The 24,036-nt window shown below is 45.1% G+C and overlaps 2 protein-coding genes across 5 annotated transcripts in view; both read left to right on the top strand.

Annotated features, from left to right (window-relative positions):
* Positions 1-5,172, top strand: part of AMPD2 (adenosine monophosphate deaminase 2) — a 48,504-nt gene extending 43,332 nt beyond the window's left edge. For 2 of the 4 annotated variants that reach the window (XM_033152472.1, XM_033152473.1), the window contains 2 exons: positions 315-425; positions 2,003-5,172. In XM_033152472.1, the coding sequence (XP_033008363.1) occupies positions 315-425; positions 2,003-2,218 (327 nt within the window). In that variant the 3' untranslated portion in view covers positions 2,219-5,172. The remainder of the gene's footprint in view (positions 1-314; positions 426-2,002) is intronic. The other 2 variants (XM_033152471.1, XM_033152470.1) reach the window with 1 other exon arrangement.
* A 9,112-nt stretch (positions 5,173-14,284) lies between these two features.
* LOC117048526 (glutathione S-transferase Mu 1-like) lies at positions 14,285-22,359 on the top strand. Its single transcript, XM_033152469.1, has 8 exons — positions 14,285-14,450; positions 17,628-17,703; positions 18,656-18,720; positions 20,593-20,674; positions 20,813-20,913; positions 21,232-21,327; positions 21,419-21,529; positions 22,107-22,359. The coding sequence occupies exons 1-8, from the start codon at positions 14,415-14,417 to the stop codon at positions 22,200-22,202; spliced, it is 663 nt and encodes a 220-aa protein (XP_033008360.1). The 5' UTR covers positions 14,285-14,414; the 3' UTR covers positions 22,203-22,359.
* Positions 22,360-24,036: the final 1,677 nt, after the last annotated feature.

Below are 24,036 nucleotides of genomic sequence, written 5' to 3'. Positions count from 1 at the left end.
TATGTGCTAGAATCTCCAAACCTAGCTCAGTGGCATGTCTTAATGCTCTTTATATACAAGCAAAGGGTGCAAGTAGGTTATTTTAGGCTCTGGAGTTTATGGGGAGGTGCCCTTTTTCGAAGATAACACGTATAACTTCACTGCTTTCAAAATGTTGCCAGCCAGCCCTGCTTCATTGGGGGACCCTCCTGCTTGTTCTTCTGAGTGGGACCCTGGACACCTGCCTCAAAGTCCTGCCTTGATGGGGCCGCTGTATGTTCTCATCTGCAATATAGTCCATGATGCAGCCTGACTGACAAAACCATCTCTTACAGGAACCCCTGATGGAAGAGTACAGCATCGCCACACAGGTTTGGAAGCTCAGCTCCTGTGATATGTGCGAACTTGCACGCAACAGTGTGCTCATGAGTGGCTTCTCCCACAAGGTAATGCTACATCTTTTTTTCTGAAAAGAGGTTGCCTTTGTTTCCTGACCTCTCAGAGAATACAGTACACAAGAATACCCCAGCAACTCCCTTCCGTATTGGTTCATGGCCTGATGTCTCCAGCTTTGGACATTTAAGATTGGTTTAGAACTGCCTCCTACCCAGCTGTGCCTTTACACACACATGAACATGCTCCAGCTGAATATCTTTGTATTTGTCATGTGACAACTGGGCTCTGTGAAAGGCAGTGGCTGGGATCAGGTCCAGAGGGTCTCTTCTCAGCCCAGTTCCTTCCACTCTGTGGCCTTTTCTGCAGCGTGACCTCTGTTGAAAGGGGAGAAATGGAGCTCAGAAGGAGCTGTGTCATGAGGTGGATATTCTGTAACCTCCCTGCTCCTCTCTGGACTTTGTGACCCTTTAAATTTAAGTAATGAAGGATCTGTCCTCCTGGTTGTTAATAAGACCCTGGTGGATGGGATAGGGAATTGATTTTTGATAATGCTGTCCCTGTGGCCTGTGGCCTCTTGGGCTCAATTTCTCCCAACCCAATATCACTGCAGTCCTTTTATGTGAAAGAAGTACCCCTCCTTACCAAAATGATTCTTCTTCCAGTCCAGGCCAGCTGAGAGCAGCTCGCATTTTCTGCCCCTGTGGGATTTGAGGAGGCGGGAATCAAAGAGTGGTTCTAAACTGTCTCCTCTGCCCTTATTAGACTTTGAGATGTGTGCACAAAGACATCCTACTTTTGCAATATAAGGAATTGTTGCACCTTAGAGTGTTCCTGTTCAGGATTCCTGACATTTTCAAGGGTGCTCCATTCCATTTCCCCCCGATTTTCAAGTTCTGCCCATCCACCCAGTGGTCACGCTATTCTGTGCTCATTGAGCATGTTCAGTCCTTAATCAGCTGTGTATATTCTTGCATTACCCATTCGGGTTTGTACTTCTGCAAAACATTGACATTTCACCCCCAGGTCTGCAGATAACCTCTATTTGGTATGTGGAAGGTGTCATTTTGTCCTCATAAGGAATGGCACTCAGAGGACAAGTTCTCTTAGGGCAGTGTTTTTCAACCTTTTTTGGGCAAAGGCACACTTGTTTCATGAAAAAAATCACGAGGCACGCCACCATTAGAAAATGTTAAAAAATTTAACTCTGTGCCTATATTGACTATATATAAAGTAATTTTTCCCACGGCACACCAGGCAACATCTCGCGGCACACTAGTGTGCCGCGGAACAGTGGTTGAAAAACACTGTCTTAGGGTATAGCGAACCATAAATGTAGCTGCCTTTCTTTTCTTTTGCAAAAGATGCATTGTATCCGTGTACCAGCAGCCCAGACAGTTTTGTTGCCAGCTCTTTACAGCTTCCACAGGGCTTTGTTTTCTAAGGTTTCCTTTTTACAGATTGCCTAAAGACAGACAAAGGTATCCTGGGATTTTATGCTTGAGTGCTAGCCTTGATTAAAGTGCTCATGGGCACAGGATCTTACCACACAGTTGAATGGCACAACTGTGGAAAAGCGTAAGTTGTCACTTCTTCTAACAATGGATTGGTCTCTTTCTGCTTTGCCCAGGTGAAGAGCCAGTGGCTTGGGCACAACTACCACAAGGAGGGTCCTGAGGGCAACGACATCCGGCGCACCAACGTGCCAGACATCCGGGTGGCCTACCGCTATGAGACACTTTCCCAGGAACTGACCCTCATCACGCAGGCTGTGCAGACAGAGGAACTGGAGACCATCCAGGAGGAAGACCTTCTGACCATGAGCTCCAGCCTGGATGCTCGCTGAAGAATGGCCTGCTCACAATCTCCCCTCCATCCCCTTCTTGGCCTGCCAAGGTGGGGCTGTCCTACAAGCATGAAGAGACCCTGACCACCACCACCCCACTCACCCTGGCCCCATGGACCGTTTTAATTTCCTGTTGTGTTTTTGTTTTTAAGCATATTGTTATCTTCTGTTATCTCCTGGAAAGGCATTAATGGGTTGGTTTTTTTGCACTTGTTACCTGCTGGGGCAATGGAGGCAGGGGTGTCAGAGAAATTCCTTTTGGAGTCTCTAGAATGAGTTCTAGAAAGGGGGAAGAGCATCCTGCAGATGTTGGCAGTGGTGGTTTTGCGCAGAGGCTGGATAGCAAAGAGTAAGGATGTGGCAGAGACCTGCTGAGTGGAGCTTAGAGGCACCTGGCGACAGTTGCATGGAGGCCAAATGAAGCACCAGCATGGAAGCATGTGTCCCAGTTGTGTTTGGAATGAGATGCTGTGAGTGTTTGTGTGGCTCTGCCAAGGGATAGAGCAGAGTGGTGGTGCCTTCTGCTACGCTGGATTTTTGTTTGTCCTCTGTTTGGCTGCTGGTAGCTGGAGTTTATCATTGGCCAATAAAACATCCTCTTTATCTCTATTTCTCTTTGGTTAGGCAGCCCTGTGTTTTATTATCAGAGCGGCATGTTGGCAGGGCAAAGCTTGGCCATCCGGTGAGAGTCTCTTCTGTCTCAAGCCCTTAAACTCTGGTGTCTTTTGCTTGGGGGAAGCACCAGTTCTCATCCCCACTTGCCTTAGGAGGCAAAATACTGTGAGTGGCTGGGGAACAGTGGGCCTTCAAGTCTAGCCCAGCAGGATAAAGAGAAAGTAGCCTGCCGGATAACTGGCATATTTAGCATTTGTCTCTACAATCATGTAACAAAGAGGTCTTTATCTAAGTGTAACAAGAGGAGCCGTAACACCCATCCTAGCAGGGGCTTTTGCCTTAAGGTTGAAATGGATGTGACATGGGCGTTCTGTGATCAGCCATATTGAGTATTCCTTTATTTATGTCCTTTCGAAACAAAAAAACACACCAAAAAACACCTTAAACACCTGTTTTTGGTTGGATCGGTGTCATTTAGAGTGCATGTGTCAATCCATTTATCTAATCTAAACTGTTGCCCTCCCCTCACCCCACAAGCCGCCCTTAGCCCAGGAGCGGGGCGGAAAACAGTATCTGCATCATACTTGTATTATTTTCTTGGAACATTTCTGCTGTTTGGGAAGTAGATCAGCAAAATGGTGCCCACTTCAGTATCGCTGTTCCAAACAAAATCTGACTCCTCCTCCCTGGAGCTGCAATAGAATAGCATTGTTGTTTTTGATCCCCATCCTCAACAGGGTCAAAGAGCGGTTTCTTGCCAATTGCTTGAGCTTGGGGAGAGCCGTTAGCTCTCAGTACGCCTTGCCACGCATAGGCATAGACCACGTGGGCAGCCTCCTTTTTCCTCTGCATTGGGTTGAGGAGAACAGCCTCTTGTGTCTGCCCTTGCATAATGCATATGTATGTCAAGATCTTCTTTCTACATTTGGCAAGGAAACATACCATAGAAATGCTTTGGCTTTCTCACCAGCAAAGTTGCTGCTGTTCTGGGAACTGACTTTGATGCCTCCTAGTTATTGCGAATGGATAATGAATCCCAAGGAGGCAACAGGCAGTAACTTCTGCCTCCTGCTGAAGCCGTGTGACTCAAAATGGAAACGCGCAGAAGAACATGGATCTGTGCCTTTCCCAGCTCTCCATTTTGAGTCCTGCCCTGTGAAAGGTTCATAACGGTTAGAAGAGTCCCCTCCACAGATCTCTGGCCAGGCTGTTCACCATCACATAGCTTCTGAAGCTTGCTTGTGGGCAGCTCACCATCCTTCACATACTGGGCCTCTGTGGCCCCCTTAGCAGTCTGTGTGCAACTAGTCGCAGTAAGGAATTCCTTGTGAGCACAGCCGCTTGGAATAGAAGACCAGCCTCAGACAGGGCTCGCTCCTTTCAGACTCTCGGGCAAAGTCTGCATTGCTCATGGAAAAATGCTTCTCGGTGGTGAGTCGATTGCACGGCGCCACCTCTCCCTTGCTGTTGCCAAGGCACTTTTGACCTTGTAGTTGCAAGCAGCTTTGATTCAATGGGAAAATGTGTTTGCTAAACATTAGATGGGCAGCAGCATCAATAGAAATGGGTTTTTTATTTTTTCTAAGGTTGGGCAGGGAGCTTGCGGAGCCCTCCCTCTAGGCTGCTGTGGACCAAAATCTGAAGATCCATACTGCAGCCAGTGCCTTGCTTAGAGTAGTACATGGAGTGTGCCAAGACAGGGTAGATTTCCCCTTGAGCTTCTACCTCTGAAACAGGCACTTGTTGTACTTTGTGTCCATGTGTTTGTGTGTGTACAAGAGGGACAGGGAGAATTCTTAAAGGGTCAAAATGTTTTCTTTGTATGACTGGCATCTCACCTCCACGGCCTGAAAGGGGAAAACCTTTTTTTCTTTCCTCCCCTACCTCTGTGCTTTTGTTTGAGTACCCGGAGAGTGCAGTGGAGGTGTTTTGCCTTGGTTTCAGCTAGCCTTGTGGATCGGAGCCACAGCATTTTGGTCTGTATCTTTGTGAAGATACAGAATCTCGACTCAGGGAGTTGAATGTACCTTGGTCTATGTCAAGAGGGTTCTCCCCTCCCCACAGATCCCTCCCTCCCTCCTTCCTTCCTTCCTACTTTCCTTGCCGCAACCTGCATTGCTTCTCTTTGGTATCTGGTGCGGCACACACCATGTTAGTTTTTGCTTTGTTGTCAGATGGAGATGAAACCCGTATCCCCCTGGCAATCACTGCATCCTGTCACACACTCTTGATAATTTTGATGTAGTTTGGATAAACTATCTGCTTGTCTGTGCTGAAATGTGATGTTAGAAATCCTATCAAACATGAGCATGATCCATCATTAAAGATTATTTAAGTAAGTCTTCTGTGTGTTTCTGACTGAATGGACTTCTTACTTTGGATGACTCACAGACCAGACACAGGGCTATTGCTCAGATTGCTTCCACACAAGGATGGAGTGTGTTTTATGTGGGACTAATCATCTAAAGTGTGGGTTGCGGGTGGCACTGTGGTCTAAACCACTGAGCCTAGGGCTTGCTGATCAGAAGGTCGGCGGTTTGAATCCCCTTGACGGGGTGAGCTCCCGTTGCTTGGTCCCAGCTCCTGTCCACTTAGCACTTTGAAAGCATGTCAAAGTGCAAGTAGATAAATGGGTACCGCTCTGGCGGGAAGGTAAATGGCATTTCCGTGCGCTGCTCTGGTTTCGCCAGAAACGAGTTGGTCATGCTGGCCACATGACCCGGAAGCTGTCTGTGGACAAATGCTGGCTCCCCTGGCCTATAGAGCGAGATAAGCTCTGCAACCCCAGAGTCGTCCGTGACTGGACCTAATGGTCAGGGGTACCTTTACCTTTACTTTTAATCATCTAAAGGACCAAAGTCTAAAAATGCCACCGTGACAATTGTACACTTTTGCAAACTGAGCAATCAACACCATGTCTTTGTGGACTGCAGGGCGACTGCTCCTTTTTAAGAAATGACATAAAAAAATGAATTAATATGTTAAACATTCAAAAATTTAAATGTATACAAGTTACAGAAAATGCACCAAATACACATGGTTGGTGCTTTAATTCAGAGAGCCAGTGAGCCAAGAAATGCTGCTTGCGTTGTTACAAAGACAAGCATTAGCCCCATTCCCAGAATGTCATTGCTAAAGGACTATTTTCTCTCCAGAAGGCAGGAGAGAGAGGTCTGGGATATTCTCATATGATTTCACTGAAGACAATTCTTGTGCGGGTGGTGAGTCGGGAGTGTATCCCTGTAAGTTAAAGTGGTCGACCAGTAAAGAACTGAAAACACCTTCCTTTCTTGTGAGTCACGGAACAAAATCGGTGAAATGAAACCCAGAAATCCTGTTTGCACCAAGCCCTCCTGAGGGAGCTTTTGAAAGCTTGGAACAGCAGGAAATTAGGGGTCAGGTATCTAACTTAGCTAGGATTGCCTATCTAAGAAAATGTGAGCTCGTGGATTTTGACCCTAGAGAACAACCAGATAAGGTTGGAACGCAGCTCATAAAACAGTAGCTAACGATCATTCCATGACCACCCCCAGGTTGACTGGAATGTGGGCTTGGTACAAAACGGGAGGTTTCTAGATAGCTGGACTCCCTTACCCCAATACCCGCTCTTAATTTGTACATGGTGTGTTATGTAACACACAGTGATATCTCTAGTTAACTCAGGCTTGCATAAATATATATTGGCAGTAGTTTGAACAATTTGGGGCCTTTTTTGCTGGTGGAGTTTATGAAAATGCAAGGCTTCTATCCACATAAGTGCTCCTGTCTCCTTTCACTGAGTACATGAATTAGTGCACTTTGTCGTCGTTGCTTTTTAAGGTGTAAGACACGGCAATGACTGGAATCAACTCCATCCAGTGCCCAGTGCTGTATCAAGTAGAAGGTGAGTGCCTACATACAAGCAGATATAGTAGAATAGAATAGAATAGAATAGAATCATCAAGTTGGAAGAGACCACAAGGGCCATCCAGTCCAACCCCCTGCCAAGCAGGAAACACCATCAAAGCATTCCTGACAGATGGCTGTCAAGCCTCCGCTTAAAGACCTCTAAAGAAGGAGACTCCACCACACTCCTTGGTAGCAAATTCCACTGCCGAACAGCTCTCACTGTCAGGAAGTTATTCCTAATGTTTAGGTGGAATCTTCTTTCTTGTAGTTTGAATCCATTGCCCCGTGTCCGCTTCTCTGGAGCAGCAGAAAACAACCTTTCACCCTCCTCTATATGACATCCTTTTATATATTTGAACATGGCTATCATATCACCCCTTAACCTTCTCTTCTCCAGGCTAAACATACCCAGCTCCCTAAGCTGTTCCTCATAAGGCATTGTTTCCAGGCCTTTGACCATTTTGGTTGCCCTCTTCTGGACACGTTCCAGCTTGTCAGTATCCTTCTTGAACTGTGGTGCTCAGAACTGGACACAGTATTCCAGGTGAGGTCTGACCAGAGCAGAATATAGTAGTCGGGAGTATCCCAGGTTTGGGAAGTTGGAACCTTCCTTTTCAAGGGTCCTTGTCTGCAGATAGTTGTAGCAGGTAGTAACTTAGCATCAACTGCTAACTGGTTGCTCCAAACTCCTCTCTGGGGCTATCTTGGCAAATTCATGTAGTATTTTCTATTTTATATGAAACTAAAAATACTCTTTGTTTCTAAGCATGGCCTTGGGGTTAAAGAGATGAAGCTGGGAAATCAGAGTTCGAACCCGCTCTTCATGGGCTCATTCTGTGGCTGTTGTCAAGTGCGACTGTCTCTCGCCTGCAAAATGGAAATAAGAAACTTGCCACTTGGGATTTTGTGGTGGATGGAAGGTGAATATAGTAAGGATGGTGAAGTGGTTCCTGAATTAAAAATGCTTCAGAGATGAGAAAACTTGTGGAGCATGAAATAATTGCAAAAAGCCATGTTGCAAAGTTGCCAGAAGATGGAGCTCCAGCTTTTCTGAAACAAAACGGGATTGTTGCATTTGAAAGGAGCAAGAGATAACAACTGTTCCTTCATTTTTCCTGAGGGGGTGCAAAGCAAGGGAACCTCGATGGGTGCCAGGTACCCAAATCCCTGTCTTTTGCAAATGCTTTCCTTCCACCGCCTGCTACTGTTTCCGAAGGTTTGCCTGGATTGAAAACTCCTAGACTCCGTTGCCACAGTGCCTTGTGTGAAGCGATTGAATCTGTAGGGTGAGTGCTTTTATGTCAGGGATTGTCGGCCTTTCTGAGCCCCTTTGCAAACCAGAGGAACTGTTTCGGGCACCACACACATGACAGCGAAGGACACCTCTCAACCTATTACAATATTTTAAAATAATTTTTAAATTTATATCCCGCCCATCTGGCTGTTTTTTTCCCAGCCACTCTGGGCGGCTTACAACATATATAAAAACACAACAAAAACATCAAACATTAAAAAACAAAATATCCTATACATGCAACAAACAAACCAATAAATCAATAGAAACCAATAACAATAATTACAACAAACAGTTTACAGTTATACCCAAATTAAAATAACCACCAACCCCAGCTAAACATTTAACCAACAAAAATGAAACAGAAGAACCAAAATTAGAGCCTTTTAAAATATTTTAGCCAGTTTTCCCAACCCAAGAGTTGTTCCAGCAATGTCCCTCCAGCTTCCAGGGAGCCTCTTTTAGCTGTTCAAGGTGAGTCTGGGCCCCACCCCCTAGGCCAGGTAGAAATGGGCCTTGCAGCAGGGAGCGTTCTTCCTTCCAGCACTCACAGCAGCAGCAATGTCCCTCCGGCATTGTGTTGGTTACAGCAGAATGCTTATTTCCAGCCTAATATCAACAGGGGAGGAGACCTCTGTGGGCCCCAGTATGACTTAAGTTCTGTTATGTTTAGATAATGGTGGGAATAATGGGACACAATTACTAATATAACATGAAAACCTTGATCTGCTCTATTGGGCATCTGAACACCAGAGGGACAGCTCTAGTAAACCAAAAGGAAGCCGGGCCAAGAGAACACCAGAGTTGTGGGAAGATTTCTGTGCAAGGCAGGATTACGAAGGCTGGGGGGGGGGGGAGAGGTAACCTGAGACAGGTGTATCAGATGGTGAGCAGCCCAGGCCAGGAGCACTCTTACTAGCCCTGCCTCATTGCAGAAGAATGCAAAATCACCCTGTACAACTGAATAACAGTGAATTCTATCCTTAATGAAAGGAGCACCCTTTCTATTAAGTAGGTAGGATAATACGTCATGTCACTGGAGAAAGCATCAGGTTTGGTTTCATGGGGAGTTTGCCTTTCCTCAGCTCACCAGTGTTAATTTCCTAACGTAGGACGTCCTGTCAGCAAGCTGCATGTTTGTGCTACAAGTTCCCATCAAAATAATCCACAAGATGTGAGCATGAGAAGCTCTCTCTACAGCACATGAGGTGTTCTTAGTGTTATTCAGTCAGTTTTTCTGCACAACGGGGGGTATATTCACATTACCACTTATTCCACACCCAGGGCTGCCTCGCTGATCATTTTTGCAGCTGCGCTCACATGATGTCAGCCACGATGCTTATCAATCCTACAGATTCTTGACAAATACTGCTGTTTGATGCATTTTTCCCCTCAAGCCACTTACTCTGTATCCAGTTTTCTAATGTGAACATACCCCAGAAGCTGCTGTGCAGATGAGCATGCAAGCGCAGAAGACACCTGAATGAATAGGCTTTCCAGCGGGGGTTGTGGGGCAGGGAAACATTGTGGCTTGAAACACAACTGGGCACATTGGGGGGGGGGCTGACCTTCCTGCATCTCAACCCATTAATGTGAATATGCCCTAAAAGGACGAACACAATTTGGTTTATTAGCCTTCTCCCGTGTCCTGTTTTGTAATGCAACTGTATGAGTTCAGTCTTTTAAGAATTGAAAGTATTATAGATAGATATGTATAATGAAAAAACAAACCAACCCATTTTCTTCAATTGCATAAATTTAAATATCTTATGTTCACCAATTTAGATCCAAATATCACCCTTGCTAAAAAAAAGGGGGGGGGGAGCCAAGGTCCAGAACCAGTATCTCCAGTTGGCACAGGTTTTCAAAACTTCGCAATTATCTTTTAAACACACAGACACTCCAACACCAACACCAACATGAAATACTAAGACCCAGTGGTCATGCAACATCATGTAAAAGGATCTGCTGTTATATTATTAAACAATATTCACTGCACATCTGCAATCAGGTTCATAGCTCCATTTCATGGAAATCCCATGCATTTTGTAAAGACTTAGTGACAGAAATAATCACTATTCCACACATGCAATATAATAACCCATGAGCTCTACATGGAGAGTCCAGCTGCATTCCTAGAGAACTTTCACAAAACACTTAATCCAGTCACTTAAAATCCTGGTTATCTCATTGTTACCTTTCCTCCCTCCACTTCCTGTTGCCTTAATTATATTTAATTTCAGGCACATTTCCCCTTCACTTTTCTTATCACAAAGTCCAGTCTTTGGGGGAATTACACCCCAGTTTTTGAAGCTTAAAAATGAAGAAACGGATCCCTGCCTGTGGTAGGTTAAAATATAAAGAGGTTGCCACATCTTGCTATTCCACCTCAGCCTGAGGCAAAGACAACTGGTTTCTGCTGGGTGATGCAACCACTTCCTTCCTTCCCTGTCTAGGATCACTTGGTTGCAAGGTACAGGCCAGAGGCAGGAATTTTTAAAACAAAGGCGAACAATGGTCTACTTTAAATTCTCTCTCTCTCCTTCCCCAATATGAAAGAGTCTATAGATTGAATGATTCAGCTAATTATTTTGAAAAGATAATATATAAGAGGACTCCCATTGGATCAGACGAAAGCCCCTCTAGTGCAGCATCCTGTTCTCACCGTGGACAACCAGATGCACGTGAGGAGTCCCACAAGCAGGACTAGAAGCAAAGGCACTCTTCCCACTTGTGATTTCCAGCAACTCAGGGGCATATACTGCCTCTTGACAGTGGAGATAGAATGTCGCTGTCATGGCTAGTAGCCATCAGTAGGTAGCCTTCTCCTCCATGTCCTTGTCTAATCATCTTTTAAAGCCACCCAAGATGGCGGCCATTGGTTTCACTATGCATGAGGTGACGTAGTCTTTTCTTTTGTCCATCCCAAATCCTCCAGTATTCTTCACTGGATAACCCTTCGTTCCACTGTTATGTGAGAGATCTACTTTCCTCACACAATGCATAATTGCATAAATCTCCTTCGTGCCCCCTGCTTACTTATTTTCCCCCTTAAACTAAAAAGCCCCCAATGTGGTATCTTTTCCTGACAGAGGGGGACTTGCTCCAGTCCCTTGATCGTTTTGGTTCCCTTTTCTGAACTTTCCCCTGCTCTTCACTATCCTTTTTGAGGAGAGGTGACCAGAACCATACACAATATTCCAAGTGGGGTCACACTATCAATTTGAGTTGCGGCATTATGATACTGGCAGGTTGTTGTTGTTGTTTGTTTGCAATCCCTTCCCTAATGGTCCCTAGTATGAAATCCGCCATTTTCATGGCTGCTGCACAACGGATCAATATTTTCAGCCAGCTAGCTGCTACCAACCTCTTGTCACCACCAGTTTAGACCCTGTAAAGACCATCACTGCCTCTTAACATAACCTGTAGTAACATAGGTGTGTGGTGGGGATTAAATGTAAGCCACCCTCAGCAACTTGGAGGAAAATGTGATATACAAATGCCATAAAAATGTGTGTATTATCACTAATAAATTTAAATGCATATCCCATCCTTTCTCCTAAAGGAGCCCAGCATGGCAATGTGAGGTTAGGAATATATTATTGCAAGCCACCCCAATTTCTGAATGGTGCAAGATTCCAGGGGTACTCAGGGTGAGTGCTTCCTTCAGGAATGAGACCATGGTGTCTTTATGATACATAGTTTATTTACAAAGCGGGCGGCACTGTGGTCTAAACCACTGAGCCTCTTGGGCTTGCCAATCAGAAGGTTTGCGGTTCAAATCCCCACAATGGGGTAAGCCCCTGTTCTGTCCCAGCTCCTGCCAACCTAGCAGTTCGAAAGCACGCCAGTGCAAGTAGATAAATAGGTACTGCTGCAGCGGGAAGGTAAGTGGCATTTCCGTGCACTCTGGTTTCCGTCACAGTGTTCCGTTGTGCCAGAAGCGGTTTAGTCATGCTGGCCACATGACCTGGAAAGCTGTCTGTGGACAAACACCGGTCTCCCTTGCCCTGAAAGCGAGATGAGCTCCACACTCTATAGTCGTCTTTGACTGGACTTAACCATCCAGGGGTCCTTTACCTTTACCTTACACATATATACAGGGTGAGTCTTTTAAAAGAGGCCCCTTGGAACATGTGTACTCTGTATCCACGGGGCCTCTTTTAAAGGACTCACCCTGTACAACCTGAGCCTACGATGGAGTTCACAGCATTAACACCCCAAGAGGGTCTCGCTTCTCCCATAGCCACAGCCATGGATTCACAAACAGAAATCAAGCATTGCTCTGCCTTCTCCCAGCTTGCTGCTTTGACATCTGGGCCACATCACTGCCCTCCCAACTCTGCCTCTGTCTTTCTAGCTATCCAAGAGTTGAGGGAGGGGATGGAGTATGGGATGAATCACGCATAGGCAAACTCGGCCCTCCAGATGTTTTGGGACTACAACTCCCATCACCCCTAGCTAACAGGAACAGTGGTCAGGGATGATGGGAGTTGTAGTCCCAAAACATCTGGAGGGCCGAGTTTGCCTATGCCTGGGATAAATACAAGAATTTATTAGAGGTAAGAACACCATTATGGCTCTCACTGCTGGAAGCTATAGCAGTAAAGAAAAAGTATATGAAAGAAGGGCGGACAACTTATAGAAATGTATTAAAACAAGGCGGAGGAGAGTATAAATTAAAAGAATTTAAGGAATTATCTGGGAAATTAACAACATGGTTACAATATCATCATTTGAATGAATTATTTAAGAAAGATAGGATACAGGGGTTTGGGAACGTATATCACAACTGGAGAGAGAACTGTTGGAATGTAATGTAAAAGTGTCATGTAAAATGTATATAATATTATTGGAATGGGAGTCAAAGGATGAGCAAGTAAAATCCTCAATGATACACTGGGCAATATATATCAATCATAATATATAGATATGGAAGCATGGGAACGATTGTGGAATATGGATATAAAATTTACAGCATGTTGTGGTTTAAGAGAAAATTATATGAAAATGATCTATCATTGGTATCTAACACTGAGTGAATTGGCAAAAATGTATAAATCTAAATCAAACAAGTGTTGGAAATGTGAAGAGAAAGGTTCTTTTTATCATTGTGGTGGTCTTGTAGTAAGGTTGAAGCTTACTAGGAAATGATATATAATGAATTGAAAAGGATGTTCAAAATAACTTTTATTAAAAAAAAACAACCAGAAGCTTTTCTTTTGGGAATTATAGGGACAGAGCTATTTTAACTGTATAGAAATTTATTTATGTATGCTACTACAGCAGCAAGAATGCTACTTGGCCAAAAGTGGAAAGAAGCAGAAGTCCCAGTAAAGGAAGAATGGATACAAAAACTTATGGAATATGCAGAAATGGTGAAACTTACTGGAAGAGTAAGAAATCAAGATAGCAAACTTTTCAAAAGAGAATGGAAATGGTTTATTGAATATTTACAGATAAATTGCAAACAGATAAAAACATTAGCAGGATTATTGTAATAACCTGCAGTTTCATAAGAGTATATATTTAAAATAGATACATAGACCAAATTAAATGAATTTGGATATGCAGAAGATATTTTTAAAAAATAAATTTAAGGAACTGCAGAAAGAGGGGGAAGGAAGTCAAATTTTGAAATTTTAAATTGGTTGTGAAACTAATGAAATGTATAAACTTGAAAAGTATAAAAACTTTTTTTAAAGGAGTTGAGGGAGGGGCTCCACCCATTTTCCATCTCCCACAAAGCCCCTTCCTTTGCTCTTTTGACACCTGTCCAGGAAGCTAACCTGGCAGTTACAAGAATTAGAAGATTAGATTTCATCACTTGCTTAACCCAGGGATTAGCAAGGTCTGGCATACAGTTTAACACTCCCCACGCCCAAAACACACAGCACTATATTTTTTTCTTCTACTGTGCATGACTCTCAATTCACCTAGTTTGCTCTGTGTCTTTTGGAGATCTTCACAACCCCTGTCTCTCTGGCCTTTCTAAAAGTCTTCTTTGCAAAGAGATCTGTGCTGTGCAAATTATCACCGGCACCTGCAAAGCTGCTAGAGAATCACCTACAGAGGAGCGTTTGCTTTCAATGGGTTTGGGGCTGGAGGAGGAGGAGGAGGAGCAGCTGACAGTCCCACGCAGCTACGAGGACACAGAACGGACTGGCGAGGTTGGAGGAAAGGCTCCAAGGCCGGGAGGCGAGGCAAGCCTCTGGAAACGAGAGGGATTTGGGGCGGAGCCCGCATCGGTAATACTAAGCTCACAATGGGAGTCGCCCCTCCACATTCCTCCCGGAAACTCGCCGGGCAAGTTTGAAAGCGGCGCTCAGCCTTTCCACGAAAGCGGGGGTCGTGCTTCTGCCTGAGCCGAGCAACAGCAGCCAGGGACGCCGGAGGAAGATGGGGGTGACGCTGGGCTACTGGGATATCCGTGGGGTACGTCGGGGTCCTTGGTGGGGGGCAGGCTGGGGTCGTCTTTTGGCCACTAGAGCTCCGGTCTTTGTACCAACAATCACGCTCTGATGGGCGGGCGTCTATGAGTGCCTCGCAGAGGCTGTCTCGCAGGCAGACGTGCAACAGGTGCAGCTTTCCGAAGACGCATCCGGAGCGGCGGTAGAAAACTTCGCCCGTTGACTTCTTCCTGCGAGTCAGAAAAAAATCACAGACAGGAAAACGGGCTGCCGGAGTCCTGCGAGAGGCTCAGGCTGCAACCCTCTCTCCGCTTACTATAAGCCATACAACTCGGGGAAAGACAAGGGTATTCTATTATCAGGGCCGGATTTAGGTTTGATGAGGCCCTAAACTACTGAAGGTAATGGGGCCCTTTATATATCCAGCTGTCCTTTGTCAACAACAAATTGTCGCTGATTTTTGTGCTGAATATATGCTATATGGTAATTTATGTACCTAATAGCCATTTGCACATAACAAACAGGAGCCTACACAACACAAAACACTGTTGCTGTATGTAGGTTTTATTTTATTTGTTTTTTATCTTATATTTTGGAAATGGACACCCATTTTTTCCCCTTTAATTTTTTTGGGGGGGCCCTCAAAGTGGGGCCCTAACTGCTATAGCTTGTTTAGCTTATACGTAAATCCGGCACTGAGTTATTGTTATTTATTGTGTGTAAACTGCTTTGGGATTCATTTGGACGAAAAGCATCATAGAAATACAATCAATCAATTAATCGTCCGGCGCTACCGCATCTTTTTGGCACGCTGAAGATCAATCGCCGCCGTCTCCAGGCAGCTGTGGGGGAGACCCGGTCTGAAAGCCCGGAGAGTGGCTGCCAGCCCGTGCGGACAACATCAGGCCCCACGCGGAGATGGCGTGACTCAGCGCCAGACCCTGAGTTCCCTGAAATTCCGGCTTTGGCGCGGGGGCGACGGGATTGCATCGTCAGCGCGTTTCCTGTGGCCGTGATTTCCCCCTTGACTTTCACGGGGAAGCTCAGAGATACGCCCCGACGGGCAGCTGAGCAGCCAATCCCGGCGCGGAGCCGCTTCCCTCCCCCTTTACCTCTTCAATCCGGTGCCAAAAAAGCTTGGATAACAGTTGGGCGACGTTGTCATCAGCGAGAGTGAAAAGCAGTGATGGTGGTGCAGGAGGAGAAGGAGCGAGTTCCATCTTGCCCAAAATTCAGCCACCTTCCTCCGGCAGACCCGCCTCTCTGGCATCCTAAGGAGGCAGATTGGCCACGTCTTTTTTTCTTCTTTCTTTTCTTTTCTGCCTGCGCTCCGTGCAGGTGCAAAAGCACAATCCCAGCCCCATCCTGCTCCCTGGCCCCAGATCTTTGTTCAAGGTACCAGTTTATCCCTGCCCGGAGAGCTCCTGGAAAGGCACTTAACATCCTAGAAAGATAGAATTGTAGAGTTGGACGTGACCACGCGGGGTCATCTAGTCCAACCCCTTGCAATGCAGGAATCTTTTGCCCTGAGATTAAGAGGCTCATGCTCTCCCGACTGAGCTATCCCAGCTATCCCAAGGACCTTCTGGAACACAGTTCCTTTTCTGCAATGGTGCCCTGAATGTGGAATGCTTTCTGCATGGCAATGGCATGACAATATTTTTCAATGCCCCGTTCAGCTCTCCCTTTTTGCCCAGTGTAGGTGGTGCCAGGGTGGCAGTTGGGGGACGGCAAGTGCCTCCCATAAGGAGCTTGCCCCCCTGCCACATGACCCCCATTTCTCCTGTCATTAAAATATGCTGTATCTTTCTCCTTTTCTGGTGCAGTAGCTGTAATGCCCAGGCATTTGGGGCGATATTTTTGTTGGAGCTGCCTTTGTTCTCTGCTTCTACTTTTCCTCTTGTTTTGGTTGTTTGTTTTGTATTCTATTCCTATGTTGCATGAACAGATTTATTCACACTTTTATACACTATGCTGGAATCTTCTTGATGAAAGGTGGCTAAGAAATACTTAAAATTAAGAAAAAAATGGGCTTATAATAATGCTTATTTTTTGGGGGGATAATTATGCAATATTTATATAACTACATATGGGAAGCCAGTTATTGTTAGGGTGCATTCATACTTAACACTTTTATATAACACTCTGGGGTGTTTCAGCATGCTTCCTGTATCTTTCTCACTAAGGCTGCAATCCTATACTCTTTTGTGAGTATAATTTGGAAGCCATATCTAGGAGACTAATGGGTCTATAGTATGGGGGTCTGATAGATCTCCTTTTTTGAGGATTGGCATGACTATGCTGGTGCGCCACCCCAAGGGGATGTCTCCAGTCATGCTTATGTAATCCTATACTCACTTAGCCAGAGATTAAGCCCCACTGAATTAAACTCTGTAGCTCCTATTCGCTGCCACTATGCTACATGATATTTCAACTGATAAAAAATGCTTCTGCTATCAGGGTTATACACATATTTTCTCATATGCTGTTGAATACAACTCTTTGGGGAGTGGTCTGCATGGCGCATTTGTTCAAGATGCCCTGAGTCAAGGTCACTTGGTTAATCTGACACTGCTTGTGAGTTCAGATGTCAGTGCATTTTAAGATTTATTATCCTGTAGATTAAATGAGCAGGCCGTGTAAACCACGGTTTACAGTGACTCTGTTTACATTTTCATGGGCTTTCACGCTCTTCTCTCTCTCTCTCTCTCTCTTTTCCTCCAGTATGAGGAGGTTGGAAGTCTTCATTTCTTAACCACAATTCAAACATTCAAACCCTAGTCTGATTAATCTTAACCATGGTTTATTGGAACAAGTCTGATTGGTAGAAATAAATTAGGTGTGCTACAGAACCTCCACAGTTTTGCTTCCATTTACTCTGCTGCGTTTGGGTGCTCACATGAGCAGATGTGAGTCCACAGCACCAGGACCTATTCCTCAGGAATGCTGTGTTGCCGTTCCTGCGTTCCTAATGATCGGAAGGTCGGTGAAGGTGCTCCCGTCGCCCAGCCCATGCAGGCCCTGAAGACGTGGGCTGAACATAGGGTGTACGGAAAGTGCTATCTTCATCTGTGAAATATCAGATGACATGTCAGTATCCTTTGCCTTGGGCCATTGCTAGTCTGGAGCAGATGTAATTGTCTGCTTTTTCTACCACTGGTGATTATTCTGCCACTAAATATTTGTCTCTTCCTTCCTGCAGCTTGCCCATGCAATCCGACTCCTTCTGGAATACACAGGGACCACATTTGAGGACAAACAATATGCACCTGGAGATGGTAAGGAGCTGTTACTTTGCAGCCAATAGTGAATCCCATCAGCAGTTAGGATTATTGCCAGTTGCCTTATTTATTTTATTTTATTTTATTTGCTTAGGTTCTTTGAATTATCTAGCTATGTGAATGGTGGGGAGCAGAGAAAACAACATCCAAGAAGAACACTTGCAAATAGATGGATATTTTTTTTAGTAACTTGCACCTTTTATTTGACTTTCACGAAAGAGTAGAATTAAATCCTGGTGCAGCTGCTGACTCTGATCTTCAGGTAGACAGCAGCCTGCGAGTTCTGGAGGCCACTTAGTGTAGGCCTCCTTGCTGGAATCCCTGCAAAGATAGCTGGGCTAGGAGGACCTTGATCTGAGCAAGAAAGACCTTCATGTTCTCAACCATGCACACTCAAGATCACATAAGGCAGGCTTCCTCAACCTTGGCCCTCCAGATGTTTTGAGACTACAATTCCCATCATCCCTGACCACTGGTTCTGCTAGCTAGGGATCATGGGAGATGTAGGCCAAAAAATCTGGAGGGCTAAGGTTGAGGAAGCCTGACTTAAGGGTTTCTGAGTATGCCTTCTGGCTTTTATACATGGAAAATTTCCTGGTGAACCTCAAGGATTCAAGGGTTTTGTGTGTGTGTGTGTGTGTGTGTGTGTGTGTTTAATGCAGCCCATGTGAAATATTTTAGTGATGCGAGTTGGAATGCAACAGATGATCTCTTGCTGTTGTATGCAATTAATTGTATGGGTTGTATATTGGACAGTGACCAATTCAGCCCTGTGTTTCTACAGCTAGAATAACTTTCCCCAACCTGACACTCTGGCTGTTTTGGACTATGGCTTCCAGCATGAGACTGCTAGGATTCATGCCTCATAATGCCCTTAGGAATGGAGCCAAAAACAAAAGAGAAGCTGGAAATGAAGGAGAAAACTTACTTTTCATACCTGTATTTACAGCTCCTGATTATGACGCAAGTCAGTGGACTGATACGAAGGAGACACTGGGCTTGGACTTCCCAAATGTATGTAGCAACTGTGGAAAAAACCAGCAACATGTTGTTGTGCATTGATGGGGATGGTGGGGTCATTCTCCTGCTGCTCCCTCTTTGAGATGAGTGAGAGCAACCAGGCCAGAGTCCTAAGGCTCTTTCTCATCTAGCTCTGCTTCACTGTCTGCTACTTCAAGTACAGGTCACAGCTCAGTGGAAAATGAAGACGGTGTGTGAGCAGAATCTAAAGCAGGGGATTGGCTGGAGGTTGAGATCTGCAGTGCATTCCTGGCTTCTTGCTAGAGCAAAGGCTGCCAGGAAGGCAGAGGCAAGAGCCTTTCAAGTGTGCCTGGGGGCAGGGCTGTCTTAAGTAAATCCGGCGCCCTGGCGCAAAGATCCCTCTGGCACCCCTCGCACTCCGCCGGGAAGGGCCAGGTGCAGTGGGCAGCCGGAGGGCACAGAGGGGCGGGTGGGGACGCTGCCAGCTGTGTTCCGCCTTCATCTCCGCCTGTTCGGCTGAAGCGGCGATGTGGCGCTGCCGTCCAGGGAGCCCTGGCTGCAGCGCTGATGGAAAGCTTGCCAACGGCCTCCCCGCATCTGCAGCCTGAGAAGAGGTGGGCGAGAGTGGCGCTGCCGGTGGGGCTGGAGGGCGCAGGTGCCCTCCGCACGCTGTGGCGCCTTGCGCCAGTAGCCTCAATAGCTAAGATGTCCCTGCCTGGGGGGAGAAGCCAGGCCCTGTAAATTCTGCAACCAAATTCTCATGCACAATTCTCTAGTTTATGAGGGCTGTGTTCTGTTCTGAGCAACTTTCCAAGGGCCACATGCCAGTGCTGGGCAGGGCCACAGGCAAAAGTGGGTGGAGCAATGCAAATTTTACCTTTATGCCTTAGGCTAGTTTCTGCACATATTCTCTCAACCATCTCTCTGTCCAGGGCAGGATTAACCATTAAGCAAAATAAGCACGTGCTTAGGGCATCAAGTAGGGCACCACAGAAATTTTCCATTGTCAGATTTTTAACATTAGTGGTCAGAAATTGCTCAGTTGAGTGTTCATTTTCTCAGTTGAAGATTATCAAAAATCCCAGCAGAACAACTGTGCAACATGACAGGCTGGATGCCTTATCTCTACCAAGTATAGAAGCAGATGTGCTCTGCAAGATTAGTTGTGAGGATCTGATCAAAGACTTTGCAATTAGAAAAAGTAGGAGAAAAAATTTCAGATATAAATAAAGTGGAAGTGTAAAAAAATAAACATTATTTTCCATCTTACTGTAGGTTTTGTTTTATTTTGAAAAATATAATTTTATTTTTTGGTTTATTATTGTTATATTTTGAATTAGATGTATATGGAGGCACCAAAATCTTTTAAGTGCTTAGGGCCTCTAAAGAGCTTATTCCAGCCCTGTCTCTATTCTCCATTCAATAAAACAAGAAGCACACACCTTAAATACCATACATTTAATGTGCAAGACTTTCCCCAAAGATTCTGTGGGACTTGGGGGAACTTGAGAAAGACTGGAAGCTGATGAGTGTCAAAAGAAAGAAGGCTCAGTGTTAAAAGAAGAGGCTAGACCAGAAAGGAATAAGACATCCCTTATGTGTCCCTGCTGTTCCTTCCCTGATCTTTTCCCATAGAGACTGCCTCGGGATGGAGCTACTGGGATATCCTGTGCAAAATTACCATGTCCATCCCTGGACAGCCCTAAGTAATTATACTAGGATACGAAAACTATCACCCAGCAGTGTGAAACGGCTTCTCTTGAAGCCATTTCAGCTTAGGAAGCCTTTCGGTTGATGCTGTTTCTCCTAAGTAAATGGGAAGTTGTCCATCAAGGATGACGGGGCGATGAAGTGTTCTGGGTCTTCTGCACTTGGCACTGTTAACCTTTCCTATCCTTTCCTTAGCTCCCTTATCTAATCGATGGTGAGACGAAGATCACACAAAGCAACGCCATCATGAGATACATTGCACGCAAGCACAAGATGAGTGAGTGTTCCTGGCACTAGTGTTTCTTTGGATGCCAGCTTAAAAATTAATTAATTAATTAAGCGACTGGTAATATTCTTGCCAAATAGTTGGTTAGTGCGTACTCTCTTACCTTCTGTGTATTTTGCATTTCTACAGGTGGTGAGAGTGAAGAAGAAATGATCAGAATAGATATGCTTGAAAACCACATTATGGATCTGAGAATGGCCTTTGCAAAAGTTTGCTACAGTCCAGATTTTGTGAGTTTTGTGGTTTGCATCCCCCCACTTCCCAAATTGGAACTGATCAGGAATCTAGCAGATGTTGAGAATCATTTGGGGATCAGTATGGTGTGTGAGTGGGTCAAAAAAGATAGCACTTACGTAAGGCTGAACAAAATAATTCTTTCTGTTCTTGTGGGACTGGGAGGGGAACAAAACTCTGTAAAGTTACAACCAATAAGCAGGCATGAGAGAGAAAGGAAGTCTATAACTGGGGAGTCAGTAGTTCAAGGTTTCACAAGAGCTGAGCTGGAAATCAATCTGTGTACCTAATGATTCAAGAACTTCTGGTTGCAGGAAAAACTGAAGCCCGAATATCTGGAGCAGATACCTGGAAAACTGAAGCTGCTCTCCCAGTTTTTGGGGGACAGGAAGTGGTTTGCAGGAAAGAAGGTACACATGCTATGTATAATTCTATAGAAACAAAGATGCCTCTTTAGTTCTAGGGCTCAATTTACAATGTATTCCTCTTGTAATTTTCTAGATCACCTATGTAGACTTTCTTGCATATGACATATTGGATCAACACTGGATGTTTGAGCCAAAGTACTTTGATCAGTTCCCAAATCTGAAGGATTTCCTTGCCCGCTTTGAGGTGAGATTTACTGTGATCTATGCACTGATCTCCAGTAGGAATTGTTCTTATATTGATAGCAAAGGAAATGCAATTCCTCGAGTTGCTCTTTGTCTCCCACAGAATGAACCCCCTGAGTGGTGCGGCAATCATTCCTTCTTCCCAGGCAACTCTGTGAACTCTGTAATACAGCTCTGTGATCGGAAACTCTCAGCACACCTAGGGGACTAGAGCTCCCAGAATTCTTTGGGGGAATTCCATGACTCTTTAAAGGGGTATCATAGCACTTTAAATGTACATTGTGCATGTGGCCTTAGTCTCAGTGCTGCCTTTGTGGAATTCAAGCAGGAAGTAGCATGGGGACAAAACCAGAATTAGCTGCGTTAGTTGCCAGGGCATGGGGGCAACCTGGCCAACCCCTAGGTACACCCCTACAGGCAAGCAAGAGGCATTATCAGAGTTCAAGTACACATTCCAGCCAGGCGAAAACATTTCTGAAGCATTGTGGGTCTTAAACAGCTATTTTCAGTTTTTCTCCAGAGTCAAGTTTAGACTCTTGCTATGTGTTGCTGTTTAATGACTACGTATTCCCTTGCAGGCTTTGGAGAAAATTTCTGCCTACATGAAATCTGGCCGTTTCATGAAGGCTCCCATCTTTTGGAGGCTCGCCAAGTGGAGCTATGAAAAAGTGTAGAGGAGACTGTGAACCTTAAAGCCTCTGCAGATGGGTGTTAGCATCAGTGATGGCCCCTGAGTGAATCACCATCCCTTCATGCTTTTAAACATGTATGTTATGCTGTGACCCTTAATCCAGACTGTCATTAATAAAAAACTATTGGATACTGAAAAGATTGTGCTGGCTCCTTAGTTTTCTGCCCTGCAGCCACAAAAAATTCTCCATTCCCATGCTTTAAAATTGGGTTTAAAATGCTGCCAGCAAACCAAGCTGGTGGCTACAGTACTTGCTTATGAAAAGAGCTTATTCCAAGACCTCACAGGGCACAGAACAACCTGAATGGAAGTGGGGGGAGGAGGAGGAGAAGAAGAAGAAAAAGAAGAAGAAGAGGAGGAGGAGGAAGAAGAAGAAGAAGAAGGTGGTTGTCCCCTGCAACATTGCCCAGTGCACTGTGCCAATAAATATCTGCCAACCAAATAAACTGGCAGGAAGCATTATGGTCTAATCCAGTTAAGGCTTTTCTACATGAGCCACCAGTAGTATGTTGTTGTTTTTAAATTAGTAATTTCCTTAATATTTCACCAGTCAAATTTTCAATACAGATATGCAGTAGAAGACATGGGGCAAAACAGTGTGTGTGTGTGTGCCTTGTTGGAATAGGCAACAGGCCCTTATGGGTTAATTCCCTGTGCCACTTTTTAATAATTATTAGTAAGACTGAGCTCTGTCCAAAGTCCTCTCTTCTGATAACTGGCTTCAGCCTGTAGCATCTGGCTGCTCTCCAACTGAACTCTTCTGGGTGTTGTCTGTACCAACTTGGGACTGTAATCTTGAGCCCACTTACTACTGAGAAGGGATGTGGGTGGCACTGTAGGTTAAACCAGTGCCTAGGGCTTGCCAATCGGAAGGTCGGCGGTTCGAATCCCTGCGACGGGGTGAGCTCCCGTTGCTCGGCCCCTGCTCCTGCCAACCTAGCAGTTCGAAAGCACGTCAAAGTGCAAGTAGATAAATAGGTACTGCTCTGGTGGGAAGGTAAACGGCATTTCTGTGAGCTGCTCTGGTTCACCAGAAGCAGCTTAGTCATGCTGGCCACATGACCCAGAAGCTGTATGCCGGTTCCCTCGGCCAGTAAAACAAGATGAGCACCGCAACCCCAGAGTCATCCGCGACTGGACCTAACAATCAGGGGTCCCTTTACCTTTACCTTACTATTGAGAAAGTCCCCTTTAACTCAGTGGGGTTTACTTCTGAGGAGACATGTACAGGTTTGAGCAGTTAAGAAACTTCCCAAAGTCTCACCCATGCGTCTCATTTGACCCTTTTAATAAGTAAATAATAAATAAATAAATTTATTTCATACCACCTCACAATATAAGTTCATATTGGAACTTTATTAAATAAATATTTACAGGCCGCACTTTCATTTTAAAAAATTACATGGTGGTGAACGACAAAAAATATCAGAGTACAATATCATGGGTTTAAAATCAAAACACTCTTCCCAGTCTGAGTTGAGAGCAAATTTTGAAGCACTCTTCAAAATTTGTTCTATTGGCTGGGGTGGGTGGGGAACCTGCAATGGGAAGAGCTGTTTTCTGGAGCAGGTTTAATATGAGTTTGCAGGGCTTATGTGCAATAAGTTATGTGAGTTTGCCTGAACGACTGAACAACAACAAAATGTGCAATAATAAAGCCACTTTTAGGATTATGTGCATTTGCAGATTTTATAAACTGTAATAAAAGCCACCCCCCAAAACATTGCTTCCATGTCTGCCACCTAATTAAAAATAACACTAATATAGGGCTCCGGCCCTTTAAAAACCTGAACTCGACGCCACTGCTGCTTCCTCCC

The sequence above is a fragment of the Lacerta agilis genome, chromosome 6 (assembly GCF_009819535.1).
Source record: "Lacerta agilis isolate rLacAgi1 chromosome 6, rLacAgi1.pri, whole genome shotgun sequence".
Lineage (NCBI taxonomy): Eukaryota > Metazoa > Chordata > Lepidosauria > Squamata > Lacertidae > Lacerta > Lacerta agilis.
This window is presented reverse-complemented; position numbering and strand designations above follow the sequence as displayed.

Bases quoted from the DNA above. Each gene is read 5' to 3' on its own strand.
- LOC117048526 (XM_033152469.1), top strand. From the start codon at position 14,415: ATGGGGGTGACGCTGGGCTACTGGGATATCCGTGGG. The intron at 14,451-17,627 runs GTACGTCGGGGT...TCCTTCCTGCAG, and splicing joins GCTACTGGGATATCCGTGGG to CTTGCCCATGCAATCCGACT. The intron at 21,328-21,418 runs GTACACATGCTA...GTAATTTTCTAG, and splicing joins AGTGGTTTGCAGGAAAGAAG to ATCACCTATGTAGACTTTCT.